Raw genomic sequence first — 19,067 nt, 5'->3', positions numbered from 1 at the left:
CAATCTCTGAGACAGAATCCTCTGAACCAGAAGAATCATCAGACTCAGAATGATGATGTTCATTTAAAAATTCATCTGTGGAGAGAGAAGTTTTAAAAGATTTTTTATGTTTACTAGAAGGAGAAATAACAGACATAGCCTTCTTGATGGATTCAGAAACAAAATCTCTTATGTTATCAGGAACATTCTGCACCTTAGATGTTGAAGGAACTGCAACAGGCAATGGTACATTACTAAAGGAAATATTATCTGCATTAACAAGTTTGTCATGACAATTAATACAAACAACAGCCGGAGGAATAGCTACCAAAAGTTTACAGCAGATACACTTAGCTTTGGTAGTTCCAGCACTAGACAGCGATTTTCCTGAAGTATCTTCTGACTCAGATGCAACGTGAGACATCTTGCAATATGCAAGAGAAAAAACAACATATAAAGCAAAATTGATCAAATTCCTTAAATGACAGTTTCAGGAATGGGAAAAAATGCCAGTAAACAAGCTTCTAGTAACCAGAAGCAAAGAAAAAATGAGACTGAAATAATGTGGAGACAAAAGCGACGCCCATATTTTTTAGCGCCAAATAAGACGCCCACATTATTTGGCGCCTAAATGCTTTTTGGCGCCAAAAATGACGCCACATCCGGAACGCCGACATTTTTTGCGCAAAAGGACGTCAAAAAAATGACGCAACTTCCGGCGACACGTATGACGCCGGAAACAGAAAAGATTTTTTGCGCCAAAAAAGTCTGCGCCAAGAATGACGCAATAAAATGAAGCATTTTCAGCCCCCGCGAGCCTAACAGCCCACAGGGAAAAAAAGAGTCAAATTTTTTAAGGTAAGAAAAAATGATTGATTCAAGTGCATTATCCCAAATATGAAACTGACTGTCTGAAAATAAGGAATGTTGAACATCCTGAGTCAAGGCAAATAAATGTTTGAATACATATATTTAGAACTTTATGAACAAAGTGCCCAACCATAGCTTAGAGTGTCACAGAAAATAAGATTTACTTACCCCAGGACACTCATCTACATGTTTGTAGAAAGCCAAACCAGTACTGAAACGAAAATCAGCAGAGGTAATGGTATATAAATAAGAGTATATCGTCGATCTGAAAAGGGAGGTAAGAGATGAATCTCTACGACCGATAACAGAGAACCTATGAAATAGACCCCGTAGAAGGAGATCACTGCATTCAAAATAGGCAATACTCTCCTCACATCCCTCTGACATTCACTGCACGCTGAGAGGAAAACCGGGCTCCAACTTGCTGCAGAGCGCATATCAACGTAGAATCTAGCACAAACTTACTTCACCACCTCCATAGGAGGCAAAGTTTGTAAAACTGAATTGTGGGTGTGGTGAGGGGTGTATTTATAGGCATTTTGAGGTTTGGGAAACTTTGCCCCTCCTGGTAGGAATGTATATCCCATACGTCACTAGCTCATGGACTCTTGCTAATTACATGAAAGAAAGAGGAAATATCCCTCTTTCCAAGGAGTTCAGTATTTCCTATAGAACACATTTTCACAAATACTGACCCCAGGGAGCCATGGTTTCCTAACAATTTCCTGCCTCCTAGCATTATTATTTTTACTTCTATCTGTATGCATACCTGTATAAAAATTGATTCCCTCCTAATAATAATGTGTTTGGCTGCTCAGTTTCCTAAACAAATCATCCTCAGTGGTGTTTTCACTGAAGCAGGGGATTCTGGGTAAAGATATGTAAATTAGATTTACTATGACTTGCTTTTTTGCTTCTAAAACCTTTATTCAACAATGACTCCTTCATGCCTGTACAATGCTGCTTAAAACAAATTTAAAGAATAAGGGTTTGATTACAAGTGGAGCGCAAAATTATCTCGCTCCCGCACACAGGCATAATTAATCAGCCATTAACAAATCTCTGGTTAATTTTATAAATATGCCCTAAATGGCCAGAAAATACTGTCTAGGCAGTATTTTGAGGTTAAAGTTGGTGGGAGTGGGGTGTTAGACTGCAATGTTAAGGCACTTTTTAGTGCCCTTTTTGTTCTATGGGAACTGTGTTCCTAGTAAATATATATGCATATGACTATAAAAATATATATTTATGTGTTAAAATGTGTACATACACACATTAATTTAACACAAATATATATATATCTCTCAGTATATGCATTTATATTTACTGCCATCGCTGCACGACTTACCCCCTTTGCTGGCGCTGAAGTTCAGGTTCAGTCTCCGAAGGCATTAGAACGAGGCTCCCATAGGAGTGCAATGCTTCTCAGCAATACGAATGCTAGGTCGCGTTTGCATTGCTGAAAACTTGCAATACCAGCGCACATTATCGTGCCCTGGTATTACACAGTGGAGTGCAAATATCGTTTTCATCAAAGCGATATTTAGCACTCCATTTGTAATCTGGCACTAAGAGAGATGGGAGTATGGGAAAAGTCACCAAACTGGTTAAGACATACAGATGTGCTACACAGTGAACTATTTTCATGAATCTATATATGTGTGTATATAGACATTATAATATTGTGTGTTTGCACAATCGTATCTTTGGGGCATGTTAAACCCTCAACCCCTTCCTGAAACAATTCCTGCAGACACCAATATCTGCTTCTCTGGTACCTATTATTATTATCGGTTATTTGTACAAAGAGAATCAGGGCAGCAGCTAATTATAAATGCATTCAGGATGTTTTTTAAAAAAAAAAAAAAAAAAACAGGAACCTCATCAGGATCTATATATACACAATGTTAAAGCTACATATCCACAAATATATATGTGAAACCTTTGGAACCCTTAATATTTATAATTCAAGCCCTATATTTTACACATAAGCAACTACACAACACTGAATTTCACTGCTGACTTGGGGATATCATCAATAAATTAAGAGACTTAAAGTGAATGTAAATTTTGATGCTAAAAAGTGCCCGTTTTTTTTTTTTAAAAAAACAGGGGCACTTTAATTCATCAAAATTTACATTTCACTCCTGTTGTGAAAAATGACTTACCTTTTAAACTTGACAGCAGCTCCAGCTTCCCCCGGTCGTCGCAAGCCATTTCTGACGTCAGAAATGATGGATCGTCATCCGCCAATCATGGCTTCCCCCCCCCCCCCGGGGGAATCAGTGTCTGATTCGAAGCCGTGACTGGAGGAAGCCGGATTCCTCATTTTAGACCCAGGAAGAGGCTTTGCGACGGGCGGAGGAAGCTGGAGCAGCCGTCAAGATTAAAAAGGTATTTTTTCACAACACAAGTGAAATGTAAATTTTGATAAATTAAAGTGCCCCTGTTTCTAATCGAATTTTTAAAAACCGGGCACTTTAGCATCAAAATTGATATTCATTTTAAAGAGTATTTTCTCAGCGTACACTATATATTACATTCCCAGGAAGTATTGCACCATGGAGATTACAATCTATTTTCGCATTTGGAGAATTGGAAAAAGTTAACATGTATTAGATCACAAAAAAGCACCCCAGGACACAAGCTTGCCTGCATGGATCGGTATCAGTCTTTTAAGACACTGCATTTGCCCTACTGAGACTCTTCATTAGCACAACATATTCCGCTCTCTTTCCATGATGAAGACAATAGCACAGCTTACATTTTTTTTTTTAAAGTGAGATTATCCAGACATTTTCACTCTGCATTATCTTCTTACTCCCACCATGTGCATCACATTGCAAGTCAACTGCTCCAAACCCCCACCCAGGAATACAATGGAGACATTGTCCTAATTGTTTGTGAGCTTCTATAGGTAACTATGTGCACAAGGACATCCATGGTAGCCTCTCACCGAATGCAAGAAACAATCAGTTGGTTAAAGGGACATACAAGCCAAAAGTTCTCTTTTATGGCTGAGATAGAACATACAATTTTCAACTTTCCAATTTAGTTCTATCACATTTTCTTTGTTTCCTTTTCTCCTTGAAAAGCAGGCAGGTAAGCTCAGGAGTGTGCACGTGTCTGCAGCACTATATGGCAGCAGTTTTGCAACAATTTTACAATACATTAGCAAGAGCACTAGATTGCAACACTGTTTCCTGTCATGTAGTGCCTGAGGCATGTGCACGCTACCTATCTAGATATCTTGTGCTTATCTTATTTTGCTTTCATGGCGCCATATAGACTTCAGTCTATAAAAATACTTTATAATGACAAAAACTTTTAAAAGGAAATTCAAATCTAATAATACAATGCTTAGTTAGAGAATATTATTGATTATATGCTTGTTGGTAACTGTTAAAAACTCCTGCAAATTGGTTAAACATCTATACGGATCACAAATGTATTGAGCTGGACATGGGCAGTGAGCGAATCAGGAGCAGAATATGCATAGAGTCACCAAGCACCTATCTTGGCAGCAACCTAGGTAAAGGCTTCACAGTCACTATGGAAAACCAGAGACTGTGTAACCACGCCCCAAACCAACCACAGAACGTCTGACTCCACCCACAAAAGGGCTCATGACGACTCAGTGTAGGGACCCCAGAAATATTGTTAGCAAATAGAGAAGAATGTCTTTTAGCTCCACACCGGTATTCTTTACAGGGACAGTGCAAGGTGTTTTTAAAAAATGTGCCAGAGTCAATTTTCTAGATACCCTTCGCACCTGGGTTAATAATCAAAGTGGAATAGTACATATGCAGGGCATTCTATAGAAATGCGTCATAGACATTGTACTTATATTAAAATGCCTCTAACAAAATAAACGCAACAATAAATGCAGTAGCGCTGTGAGTTACAGCCCTCTTTGGCTACCAAGACATTTTATATGGTTACCAGGTGTTTGAAAGAACATTAAATACCTCTTGCAGTTCTGTCACCTGCAAATCAAATAAGGCAATTCGCAGGAGTTTGAAAACCTTGGTTACAGATTTTGCGCTTTGGCCTCTCTAAGGAAGTGTGGAATAAAACACAATCGCCTAGATTACGAGTTTTGCGTTAGAGGCTGTGCGGTGCTAACGAGCAGTTTATGCTCACCGCTCACTTACAGACAACGCTGGTATTACGGGTTTTTACAAACCCGGCGTTAGCCGCAAAAAAGTGAGCGTAAATCAGCCAATAGGATTGAACTGGCATTCTATTGGCTGATTGGAACAGCCAATAGAATGCCAGTTCAATCCTATTGGCAGATTGCATCAGCCAATAGGATTTTTCGACCTTAATTCCGATTGGCTGATAGAATTCTATCAGCCAATCGGAATTGAAGGGACGCCATCTTGGATGACGTCATTTAAAGGAACCTTCATTCAGTCGTCGACCGTGGACAGAAGAGGATGCTCCGCGTCGGATGTCTTGAAGATGGACAAGCTCCGCGCCGGATGGATGAAGACTTCTGCCCGTCTGGAGGACCACTTCTGCCAGGTTGGGTGAAGACTTCTCACGGTAGGGTGATCTTCAAGGGGTTAGTGTTAGGTTTTTTTAAGGGGGGATTGGATGGGTTTTAGAGTAGGGTTGGTTGTGTGGGTGGCGGGTTTTAATGTTGGGGGGGTATTTGTACTTTTTTTTTTTTTTTACAGGGAAAAGAGCCGATTACTTTGGGGCAATGCCTCGCAAAAGGCCCTTTTAAGGGCTATTTGTAATTTAGTGTAGGGTAGGGCTTTTTTTTATTTTGGGGGCTTTTTTATTTTGTAAGGGGGATTAGAGTAGGTGTAGTTTAAAAATCTTGTAATTTCGTTATTATTTTCTGTAATTTAGTGTTTTTTCGTACTTTAGATAATTTTATTTAATTGTAATAAATTGTATTTAATTTAATTATAGTGTAGTGTTAGGTGCAATTGTAACTTAGGTTAGGTTTTATTTTACAGGTAAATGTGTATTTATTTTAGCTAGGTAGTTATTCAATAGTTAAAGGGACAGTCTACACCAGAATTGTTATTGTTTTAAAAGATAGATAATCCCTTGTTTACCCATTCCCTAGTTTTGCATAACCAACACAGTTAGGTTAGGTTGGGTTTTATTTTACAGGTAAATGTGTATTTATTTTAGCTAGGTAGTTATTAAATAAAGTTAAAGGGACAGTCTACACCAGAATTGTTATTGTTTTAAAAGATAGATAATCCCTTGTTTACCCATTCCCTAGTTTTGCATAACCAACACAGTTATATTTATATATTTTTTACCTCTGTGATTATCTTGTATCTAAGCCTCTGCAGACTGCCCCTTTATTTGTTCTTTTGACAGACTTGCAGTTTAGCCAATCAGTAATGGCTCCCAGGTAACTTCACGTGCACGAGCACAGTGTTATCTATATGAAAAACATGAACTAACACCCTCTAGTGGTGAAAAACCTGTTAAAATGCATTCTTATGAGGCGGCCTTCAAGGTCTAAGAAATTAGCATATGAACCTCCTAAGTTAAGCTTTCAACTACGAATTCCAAGAGAACAAAGAAAAATTGGTGATAAAAGTAAATTGGAAAATTGTTTAAAATTACATGCCCTATCTGAATCACGAAAGTTTTTTTTGGACTAGACTGTCCCTTTAATAACTATTTAGTAACTATTGTACCTAGTTAAAATAAATACAAAGTTGCCTGTAAAATAAAAATAAACCGTAAGCTAGCTACAATGTAACTATTAGTTATATTGTAGCTAACTTATGGTTTATTTTATAGGTAAGTATTTAGTTTTAAATAGGAATTATTTAGTTAATTGTAGTAATTTTATTTAGATTTATTTAAATTATATTTAAGTTAGTGGGTGTTAGGGTTAGACTTAGGTTTAGGGGTTAATAACTTTATTATAGTAGCGGCGACGTTGGGGCGGCAGATTAGAGGTTAATAAATGTAGGTAGGTGACGGCGATGTTAGGGACGGCAGATTAGGGGGTTAATAATATTTAAAGGGACAGTAAACACCAGAATTTTTGTTGTTTAAAAAAGGTAGGTAATCCCTTTATTACCCATTCCCCAATTTTGCATAACCAACAGAGTTATAAAAATATACTTTTTACCTCTGTGATTACCTTGTATCTAAGCCTTTGCAAACTGCCTCCTTATTTCAGTTCTTTTGACAGACATGCATTTGTAGCCAATCAGTGCTTGCTCTTAGGAGCTTAACGTGCTAGAGCTTAATGTTATCTATATGAAACACATGAACTAACGCCCTCTAGTGGTGAAAAACTGTCAAAATGCTTTCCAATTAGAGGCAGTCTTCAAGGTCTAAGAAATTAGCACATGAACCTCCTAGATTTAGCTTTTAACTAAGAATACCAAGAGAACAAAGCAAAATTGGTAATAAAAGTAACTTGGAAAGTTGTTTAAAATTTCATGCCCGATTTAAATCATGAAAGATTTTTTGTGACTTTACTGTCCCTTTAACTAGTGTTTGCGATGCAGTAGTGCGGCGGTTTAGGGGTTAATATATTTATTATAGTGGCGGTGATGTCCGATTCGGCAGATTAGGGGTTAAAAATTTTATTTTAGTGTTTGCGATGCGGGGGGGCCTCAGTTTAGGGGTTAATAGGTAGTTTATGGGTGTTAGTGTACTTTTTAGCACTTTAGTTAAGAGTTTTATGCTATGGCGTTGTAGTGTAAAACTCTTAACTACTGACTTTTAAATGCGGTACCAGTCTTGACAGGAGAGGGTTTACCGCTCACTTTTGGTCAGACTCGTAATACCGGCGCTATGCAAGTCCCATTGAAAATATGCGATACGCAATTGACGTAAGTGGATTTGCGGTATTTCCGAGTCTGACCAAAAAAGTGAGCGGTACACTTGTACCTTCAAGACTCGTAATACCAGCGGGTGTTAAAAAGCAGCGTTAGGACCTCTTAATGCTGCTTTTTAACCCTAATGCACAACTCGCAATCTAGGCCAATGTTTACACAAAAGCAAGAGGTGTTTGATGTCCTCTTAAAGGGACAGTATAGTCAAAATAAACTCATGATTCAGATAGGGCATGAAATTTTAAACAATGTTTCAATTTACTTTTATCATCAAATTTGCTTTGTTCCCTTGGTATTCTTTTTTGAAAGGTAAACCTAGGTAGGATCAAACTGATTTCTAAACCGTTGAAAACCGCCTCTTAGCTCAGAGAATTTTGACAGTTTTTCACAGTTAGACAGTGCTAGTTCATGTGTGTCATATAGATAAAATTGTGCTAACTCCCTTGGAGTTATTTAGGAGTCAGCAGTGATTGGCTAAAATGCAAGTCTGTCAAAAGCTCTGAGATAAGGGGGCGGTCTGCAGAGGCTTAGATACAAGGTAATCACAGAGGTAAAAAGTATATTAATATCAGAGTTGGTTATGCAAAACTGTGGAATGGGTAAGAAAAGGGATTATCTTTTTAAACAATACAAATTTTCAAGTAGACTGTCCCTTTAAGTAAAATTTTGTGATGTAGACAACACTAACAACAGTTGCCATTAGGATATGTAAATATATTAATGCAATATGCAGCATTTAAATAGTTAAACTTAATACAAATATACAGAGCAGGAAAAATACAAGTTAGAAGAGAATTTTTTTTTATCAGGGTGGAAAAAGTTAGAACTATGCTCAATTTATGCTTTATTTAAAAAAGAAAATGAAAATTCATAGCATCGAATTATAGAAAATGTTAATTCCTGTAAATATATAAAGAGATTACAATTTGTGGAAATGCATCCTTACATTTCTTTAGCATATAGATCTACCAGATTTTGCTGTAAGATCATTTACTCAGATTTACAAGCACATATCCTCAGTTTCCGAGCATGCGCTCTTCCATTTTTCTATGTATCGGCATCCTTATCTGTACCTTATCTGATAGAGCAAAGCATTAGCATACAATTTGGAAAAGGGACTAAAATATGGTCTTTTTTTTTTTATACATTCATTCTACTATGTTCAAGTTGTATATGAAGTTTTCTGCTTTCCATATCTGAATAACTTACATCAAGATCTAACTTTGCAAATCCTCTGTAAGTAAATGTTGATTTGTGGCTGAATGCCTTGACTTTTCTGCAGTTCTTAACATTTGTTTCTAAATTGGATTATGGCAATTGCCTCTAACAGTTCATGATTATGGTGTTAATGTTTGAGCATGGGGGTGTTTTTATTTTTATTTTTTTTAAAAGCACCATTCCTTATCACTAATGAGTTCTTTGCATTTTACATGAGTTCCCAGCAGCAATTCTAAGGGGTAAGATGTGAATTTGTGAAATGTGTCACCTTACAAAACAACAGATTACAGATAATAAGATGCAGGGCAAAAGAAAGATATGCAAGATGCAGTGGCAATGGAGGAAATTCCCCAATTAGCCTCAGAAAAAGATAAAGGGGAAAAATAAAGGGGGAAAACAATTCCATCTTATATATTTTAACCAAATGACCTATTGCAGGCTCATTGTAAACAACTTGAAAAGGGACATGGTGACTAATTAAGTTTTGTACAAAACAATACAATGTAGATTTATATTTATTTTACCCACTTTTACTGTAATTTACCTCTGAAAATGTAACTTTATCCCCTTCTCTTTACTATAGAAGTTGGGGAACATAATGTATGCTAGCTAACCTCAGTCTGTTGCATGCTACATGGTGATTGGTTAAACCAGTACAGAAGCCAATTTAAAACTGGCTCTAATTGGCCATATCAAACGAGACCAGATGTACATACTTAGGGCTCGATTTATCAAAGCTGAGGCAGAATGGGGCGCATTTATGCACCCCTGTACGCCTCAGCTTGCCTCTGGCGGGCGAATTTCTCCGGAGGAAATTATCATTTTACAAGAGCGCTATTTTGCGCTTGCGTGCAATCCCGCTCCCTGCCCGCGCACAGCCAATCACGCGCGGGCGGGAGCTGTCAATCTCCTCAGTTGGACTGGACCGCGGAGATTGAATTTCGCCACCTTAGAGGGGGCGAAGAGGTTAGGAAAGCAGCGGTCTGATGACCGCTGCTTGTTAAATACGGCGATCAGGTCCTTGTGAGAACTTGTAGCCGTAAGGGCTTTGATAAATCAAGCCCATATGAGTCTCTGAAATTGCAAGATCCAGCAAATCCTGATAAAAACATTACATTTTCAATGCTTATAAATCCTTTTATACATACAGATCTTTTGCAATACAGTGCTTAATTGTGTACATGAACTATGTATATATAAAGTTTGCTTTAATAACTCTTTAGCTTTGCCTTTGAATTTCATTGGATTTTCTCATCCAAATGAGACTGTAATAAAATACCATAAACAGAAATGGTCTATCTAAAATATAGGTATAGGTACAGGGTATTTAGTTTTAACTCTGCTCTATATATACATTTTATAAACACACACACGTACAGTTCAGAGATTATTATTATTCAGGTCATTGAAGATAAAGAAACCTTATACAAAATATAAGTTGTAGCTTATAATATAGGTATGATTAGTTTATACATAATCTAATGGAAAAACATTGTTTACTGTGCATAGTGCTCTGCTATAGGTGGAAATCAGAGCCAACCTTCGGGAAAAAAACAAAACAAAAAACAATTCACTTGGTATAAGTGAATTCACTCAGAGCATGGCGATACCGTAACATTCTTTGAAAATACTGTACGCAGAAAGAAACATGCCAAGAAAGCGACCCCAATCGAGAACAGAAATAAGAGTAAAGAAAAATCAATTTCCCTGTTCATACTGAGTTGTCGACTGTTTCCTATAGCGTAACCTAGTGGACCAAGAGAGAGAAACTGCCCTACAAGGTAACTCGAGGACATTGCAACTTGAAAGCTTATGAGTCACTTTTTTCAAACACAGAACGGCGGCTGGTTCACAGCTACGCGGCAGTGTGGAGTCATGATGGTGGGAAAAGTGAAGAACAAGAAAAATAAAATAAATAAAAACAGCATGGTAGTAGGAGGGATTTTCCTGATCTGTCATTCTACATAAGATACGGCCATATTTGGAATCCCGCATACAACACGAGTTAGAGTAACCATTTAAAAAAAATAAAAAATGATACGAGTATGGGAATAGTCATTTCATAGCGTTCAATAATTCTTCACAAACTAACTAAACATTTTTTTTTTCGTGCAAATCAGAAAAGCAACCATGACTGAAGCAGAATTCAAAATAGACTTCACAATCATGTTATAAAAATTGACATCTAACATTTGCCACTAAATTTTAACGCCTTTTGCAAGGAAACCTGAGAAATTGTACTCAAGGATTCTAGATGATTTGTTAATACAGTAGAGGTTTCTCCAACCTATTGAGTGGCAGCCACAATATAACATCTTCACTACTTTCTTATGTGACCTCCACTTGTACAAGCTGAAAACGATGTGGATTTTTCAGTACTTTGGTAATTAGAATAGGTTTCTGTCTGTGTATCTGTAACATATTAGAATCACTGCATGTATAATGTTGCTGGGCAAACATCTTGCTAAAGCCGAATTTGACATTTGCTTATTTATGTCACTTTGTTTTTTATTTAGCAGCATTTCTAAAATGTATTCCTGTCAACATTTTAGTTGATACCTGGGTTTTGTCTAACAATTGGCAACTCATGAGCTTGAGAGACAGATAAAACATGGCTGCAAAATCCTTGCTGTTGCATCACACACACTGAAATTCATCAATAAAAATAAATCTATAACATGTTTATGCATTCTAGCAGAATGTACAAATTGCAATTAAGAAGAACAGTGGTTACATTATATTGTCATTATTCTACAGTTATGCTGATCGTTCCATGCATGGATCAATATATGTAAATCTATGCAGGGCAGGAAGATTGATGTGATACTCACTAGCATGCACAATGTTAAAAAAAAAAAAAACACTTTTCTTATGTAAGCCTGGATGATCTGTTTTTTCTGCAGTAGCCATTACTTACCTACTCTAAGCTAGCTAACTCTATTTATGATTGTGAGTGTAAAGTTCAAGCAGCTGGGGTCAGCATTTATAGCTACTTTAGTACATACACCCCCCCCCCCAGCACTGCAGGCCTGGGAAGGCTTCAGCTTGCAGTCTGTGTATATAGCAATGCAACTAGACTATGATCACAATGCAGTAGGGAGGGGAAAAAAACACACAGGGACATACAATGGCAGCAGTATGTGGCTTACAGTGGGGGTGGGGAGTTTAAAACCCAGCTGGCAGCCATAAGATAGGCCTGCCTATACCACACGTCAAGAATCATTTTCTGGGAGGAGAAAAGGGGGAGGGCAGCAAAGAGAGCAGAGGACGCTATGGCTCTGTTACAACCTCAAAACAAAAAAAGAAAAAAACAAAAAAAACAGAAGCCCAGCGCCTAGTTATTCTGGAATCAAATGAAGACCCATGTTCAGGATAAACACAGAAAGGAGTAAAAAAACAACAACAAAACAAAAACCCAGCTTAAACACATTATTTCATACTAACCATGGGTTAAACAAGATGGGAGGGGTAGCAGTCTGTGCACATTCCCACATGATCCCCCCCACCCCCGTACAAAAGCATATTTTTTCACATCAATTGTGGATCAGCATTATCATTTAAAGCATTTTTATAAAGAACCACCTTAATCTGCTTGCTTTGAGGCTGCTAGAATACAAAAAATACACATGTCTAGCATTTATAACTACCTACAGTAAAATAATGACTCAAGAACATTATTCCACATTATTTTAGCTTTTTAGGGGTTAAACACCTTTCAGTAACAAAAAAGCTTTGCAATAATATTTCCTTTAATAGTAACCATGAAAGTGCCTCTGATGAATAAGTCTATATCAGTTGCTTTAAAGATGCCAATAATAAACTGTAGGATTATACATTTTAGTTTACAATAAAGAAAACATAGGAGCGCATACTAAAACTGGAGAACTAAAAAATAAAAGCTTATCTAGGATGCGTCTCTTTGCAGACAATGATATAAAAAGGGAGAAGAGAGATATTCAAATACAAATATTTACACAAAACCTTTATATGTTTATTTCACACAAAACTCTTTGCCAAATAGTGGTAATACAAATTTCAGGGCTGTTTTACAGACTCGTCAATGCTTATTGTACATTTTTTTATAAATAAATGTATTCTAATAATTTTACTCTGCTTTTCATGTCCAACACACTTCCCAACACTTCACAACTCCTCCCATTCAATGACAAACCTACAGATTCCGCTTAGTCTGCATCATTAGCGTTTACAGCAGGTTATCAAAAACGCTTCCAGATAAGGAATATGAACCAAATATCCCTGATCTAACATAACAATACAGAAATCAGAAGCCATATTCATTTAGTCACCTCAGGAATATACTTCTAGGTAAGCTATCCATTCCCATGTGGCCTAGCGGTTAGAAGAGTTAATTTTCACCCAAATGGCCAGAGATCAACTCTTAGCGTGGGAATTTTAGTTTTCCTGAGCCTTAAATTTCCCATAATCTTAATGACAACCAGAATACATCTCAGTGCATACTCTACAATAATAACAAACAAATTGTGACTCCATTTTAAAGACAGCAGGGGTTAAGTTTCAGATAAGATTTTAAAAAAAAGACACTTTATACAAATATGAAAATGAAGACCAACAAAGCAATAGGTTATAACACATCAAGACATATTACTCCTCCTTCTGCCCACAGGTTCTCACCTCTGTTCCTTTCAGTGGCACTAATCTTTTTTTCTTCAGCTCTTCACATTTCCGCATCTTACAGATCTGATGACTGGTACTCCGATTAACGCAGTTGTAACATTCTCCACACGGTTCTTTACGTAGACAAGGAATACAGACCCCACAACGCTTTCTCTTTTTTCGGGACTGTGCCACATTATCTGCTGCACTGCTGGCATTGCCACCAAATGTGCCCTTCTCTCCAAGCAACGCATCCCCTTGTAGTCTCTCCAAGGACTCCCCATCCTCGCAAAAAGCATAGACATCTTGAGATCCTGGGTGCGGGTTTGCAACAGGTTGGGGCTCTTTCATGGTTTAGCCAATATATTGAGCTGCCCCTCAATGCGGAAACTTTTACAATACTGTCTTTGCTATGAGAGCATGAGGTTGCCCTGTGTGTGGGGTCTGGGTAAATGTTATCTAGTTCTATAAACCAGTGTTAGCCAACATTTGAAACTGAAACACAGTTTATGTCCCTTCATTTGGATGTGAAGACTTTAATATTTTGTATCTTCCTATGGAATAGCCTCCTACAGTCCCAGATTCTTCTCATCCCAGTGCAGTGGATCTGTCAAATGTAAAAGCAAGTCCAACCTTAGGAGATTCCTAATTCCCCCTTCACAGCGCATCTTGACAGCAGCAGTGTGAAAAGTCTTACAGCTTGAGAGCAGGAATGGGTTACCAGGATTTGATGAAAGTTTTTCTGCATGGAAAAAAATACATGGAGCTATCACTCACAAGGCACAAAGGGAAGTGAGATCAGGGAACTGACAAGAAAGAAAAAAAAGTGATAAGTTTATTAAGGGTTTGTTTAAAGAACCATGAATTAGATTACAAGCTTTTAGTCAGAGAGAACTACAATGCATTAATAAGACAAGGGGTTAGAGAGGATAGTAGTACATTTATATTAGGCTGCTAACAAAATAGCACAGACTAGTGTTTTATATGCAATATAAATTATAAAAAGACATGCATATACAGGAGGTGGGGACACATTTATAACAGAAAAAGTTACTAGTTAGGAAAGATAAATGCTAAAAAAATTAACAACAGGAACATTCTAATTATACAGAGGTGGGGACAAATTTATAACAGAAAAAAGTTACTAGTTAGAAAAGATAAATGTTACAATATTAACTTCAGGAAAATTCTAATTCCAACATTACATTAGGGAACTTTCTAGCCATATAATGTGTGTGTGAGTATATATATATATATATATATATATATATATATATATATATATATATATATGTGTGTGTGTGTTTATGTGTATATATATATATATATATATATATATATATATATAAAAATGTGTGAGAAATATATATTACACATGCAACACACAAATGCATGTGAAACAAATATATTAGACATGCAACACACAAAAGGTTTACACAAACATTAAACACTATGCAATGACAAATAGACAACAATCATTAAACTAGTACACCACACATTAGCTTTAATATGCATTTACACTCAAATACTGTACATAAACCCCATTACAAAAACACTGTATACAAAACACAGGGAAATAAGCACTTTTAGCTATTTACAATACAAGGAATACACACCAGCACACAGAGAGAGCTAATGGCTCATTACCAGTGACAGGCCAGAGAGCCTCACTCAGCACAGACCTCCCCTCCGCTTCTTTGTTCTGAGCCCGGTGCCGGGGTTGCACCAGCAAGTCTGCCCTCCCCCCTGTAACAAAGGGACACCCACCCCCTCCCGTGTTGGCGCACACATCCCCCCTCCCCACACCGAGAACACCTCTGTCTGCAGAGCACCAGCAACGTGACAATCAAGAGCACTCTGCTCCCTCCACTGGGATTAACACCGGTAACCGGCACCACATCCCTTTACTTTGTTTCCTATGAGCACCATAGTTACAAATGAGAAATGTACCTCTACAGCACACCCCTCTGGTGCACGACACACAGCAGCTCTCAGATCCCTCTCTCGTGTGCTGTCCCTGGGTGACAAGGAGGAAGAAGAGAAACCCACGTGTGAGCAGAGACGTGTGACCTCCAGCATACCCACATACTACATCAAATAAAAACCTACAAATGCGCCTAAAGCACATACTGTGCACGTACATATAACACAATGTACTCCGTTACATAAAATATATAGATGCTACCATATACATACTACATGCAAACATAGCAGACATGAAGTTTGTCTATACTTACATACATGACACTGTCATCAGTCATGTGCACTGTAATGCACACACGATTAAACACACTAATGCACACATGACAATTTGCATATATATATATATATATATATATATATATATATATATATATATCATGCAAATGCACAGACTATATGCACACAGACAGACAATTAATCTGTTAACGAGAAAAACACATGCGATTACAACATACAGGCAAATGGGAAAATACATTAAAATGCAAATTAGCAGACCTACAGTCAAACACATGCAGGTTAGTCGTATAATAGACGGATTATATTTGTGCATAAAAACATCAATAACACATATATACGTGAGAAATAGTGAATTGGCAGCTGCAAAGAGAAAGCATTCGCTGCTCACACTCACCTTGTATGTGCCTCTCTCTGTGCCTTCACACCAGGGTGGGGGGAGGGAGAGGAGAGCTCAGAGGCACAGATGTGGAGCAAACAAAAGGGAAGTGACTGGAAAACACAAAAATCCGATATGGAGCGTGTGAGGATCAGGCATAAAGAAGAGAGCCGAGAGGTAGAGAGACAGTGAGACACAGAGATGGAGGAAGCGAGCAGGTGCTGAACAGAGAGAGAGAGGGGGGACACTACACCATGTGATCTAAAGGGAAACCATAGATAAGTAAAAAAAAAAAAATGCAATAAATATATAGATAATTATCATATGCAGAAAAGGACATCAGACAAACTAGCAAATGAAAAAAAAAAAGAAATCTAACTCTCCATACCTCAAACAAAAGATAATGACTTCTTGAAGGTAAAAGGGACAATAAACACAAATTAAAGGTTGCATTAAAACAATAGCTTAATATTTAAGAAATCATTTTAGACAATGCAATAACTGTAGAGTAATAGTGGAAATCGTTTTAAACAATGCAGTAAGGGGACCCCTGTGGAGCTTTCACCATACAGTCCCAATGGATGGGGTAAGCATGCATACAATGTGCAGTGCAGAGTTAAGGTTGAACACAGAAAATAACATAACAATATATAGGGCTGTACATAGAATATGTATACATATGTTATAGCCATCTTAGAATCTTTTTATTTTTATGTTAAACTGTGATACAAAATCACTAGTAGTTGTTGACATTTGAACAATCATTACAAAGATGAGGTTACCATTACCATGATTACCGTAAACCCATAACTCAAAATATGACTTTTCCCCCACATTAAAAGCAAAACAACAGCTTAGGTATAAAAAAACAAAAAAAAAAAAAAATACACAGCATTCAAGTCACATTGAAAAATAATCAATATCAGATGATGAGGGAACCCCCCCCCCCCAATATTTTATGGAACTGCCTTCTGTAGCTAGGGGAATGGCATCCCTTAATTGGGATGCTTCTGTTCTGAGGTGCTTGCAACTGTTTCTTTAAATACTGATATGTACAGTACAATATTAAAGGGACATGAAAGTCATAACTAAAATTTTCATTTTTCAGATAGAACATGCAATTTAGAGAGTCGTCAGTTTAAGGGGGTATTATAGTGGAACAGTTGCATAATCTATTCTGTTAGAGCATGTCATTCTATCACTACCTCCCCTGCAATTGTGTGTGTTTAACCCCCTCACCAACAAACTGCTGGTCGTGAGCAGAAATGTCTAGTGAGCCAATCAGCAGCAGTTGTACAAACCAGATTTGCGATTGCTTCTGCTCATTGGTTCATCGGCATTAGAGAAATGCTGACATGAAGTCTGTCACATGAAAGTGCCAGGTAAAGTGTATAGCACTGTGAAAAAGTATCAGAAACAAGCGTCAGATAAATGGCCACAGTAAAATATAACCAAGAAATTATGCAATGATGAAATGTGCCAAGTGTTCTACACAGAATTAATAACCAAAAGAGAGGACCGGGCGTGAAAAGGGCTTAAAATGGTGATATCAAGACCAACAGTCTTATTTACAGGAACAGATGGTATACACTTAATAAGTCCGTAGAAATCAGGTATACGGATGAGGATGATGCACAATCCACAGTCGGGCAGTGAAAATAAAGAAAAAAGGGTAAGTACCTTTTAGCTGCAGTGTCCGCAGCTTACAGCGTCCCCGCTGATGAGATATCCAACATGCAACGATGTAATCTGCCCAAACCGAGGCAAAAGGATCCCTGTATTCTGCCCCCGGGTACAGCGACACTCTCCTTCCTCCAGTCGGGTGGTCTAGATGGAACTCTGCACCAGTGTGCTAATCCGGTACCTCGGCTCTCAGTAAGAAAACCGGAAGTTCCACTCTCACCCCTTAGATCCGTGCAGGTCACTGGGAGGTGTGTTCACAGGCTTACAGGTATCCGACAGCGGTGTATCCGAGTTCCAATAGAGCCAAACAGATGGCTGTCACCGTGAAGGTTGTGCTGCTTCGATAGGCACAATGAATTCCAACCAACAAAATAAAAATGAAGCATCAATGTCCATATATATATAAAACATAACATTTATTGGAAAAATGTTAAAAGATCCATGGAGGAGCAAAACAGGTACAGAAATAGACAGTATACGCGTTTCGGCTGAATGCCGTACTCACTACTGTTCTCACTCATGCTGCTTTAAAAAGAGTGTACTCAGCACTCATTGGATAAAAGTAAAACACACCTTTTGGTGATGTATCAAAATGTACCTGTGGTCTACAATTAACACAAATACTGTGCTAGTGTAACTACTTGGACAAATAGCAATGCACAATTAAATAGTTAAATTCACCCCTCTCCTGCTGATGATGGACAGAGGCAATAATAATATTAACAATTTGAGAGTATATAACAAACATGAAAAATCAGGTGTAAACAATTTACAAATGTAAAAAGTGCACAATGCAATATGGGTGCAGATAATGGCAAACACAGAACATGAGAATCACAAACCATATAAAAAACCATATCAAATGTCTGATGGTGCATGCAAATAATTTACAATGGCTAAGAACGTTAGCTCCTATATCCAACTAATGCTATTGGAACATCATAGATGAGTTTAATAAGCAACATCACAAAATACCATTCCATAAGTGTGAAATACAGGAATGGAGGTAATTCCATGAGGCTTAGAGATGGATATAAAAGGGTTACAAAAATAGGTATTATTTTAATGGCAACATTCTAAGTTGCTTTGAAATTGTATCAGTGTGCCACAAACTAGGATTTTCAGAATGCATAGTTAATATATGTGTTTTATAAAACATAATGTGGAGGCACAGAACACTGTATGTGGCAAAAAATCTATATCTATGCAACTAAGATAGGACGGGACTTTGGTGGATAATTTAAATATCCATAAAA

At 37.5% G+C, this 19,067-nt stretch overlaps 1 protein-coding gene across 3 annotated transcripts in view; it reads right to left on the bottom strand.

Moving 5' to 3' along the window:
• Positions 1-15,551, bottom strand: part of TET3 (tet methylcytosine dioxygenase 3) — a 206,418-nt gene extending 190,867 nt beyond the window's left edge. The window contains exons 1-2 of one of the 3 annotated variants that reach the window (XM_053717757.1): positions 15,483-15,551; positions 13,551-14,274 (exon numbers count right to left, since the gene is read on the bottom strand). In XM_053717757.1, coding sequence (XP_053573732.1) covers positions 13,551-13,883 — 333 coding nt within the window. In that variant the 5' untranslated portion in view covers positions 13,884-14,274; positions 15,483-15,551. Of the gene's footprint in view, positions 1-13,550; positions 14,339-15,179; positions 15,266-15,482 lie in introns of those variants that run through there. The other 2 variants (XM_053717755.1, XM_053717758.1) reach the window with 2 other exon arrangements.
• Positions 15,552-19,067: the final 3,516 nt, after the last annotated feature.

Source organism: Bombina bombina, chromosome 6, assembly GCF_027579735.1.
Source record: "Bombina bombina isolate aBomBom1 chromosome 6, aBomBom1.pri, whole genome shotgun sequence".
NCBI lineage: Eukaryota > Metazoa > Chordata > Amphibia > Anura > Bombinatoridae > Bombina > Bombina bombina.
The sequence above is the reverse complement of the archived record's forward strand: the minus strand, read 5'-3'. Positions and strand labels throughout refer to the sequence as shown.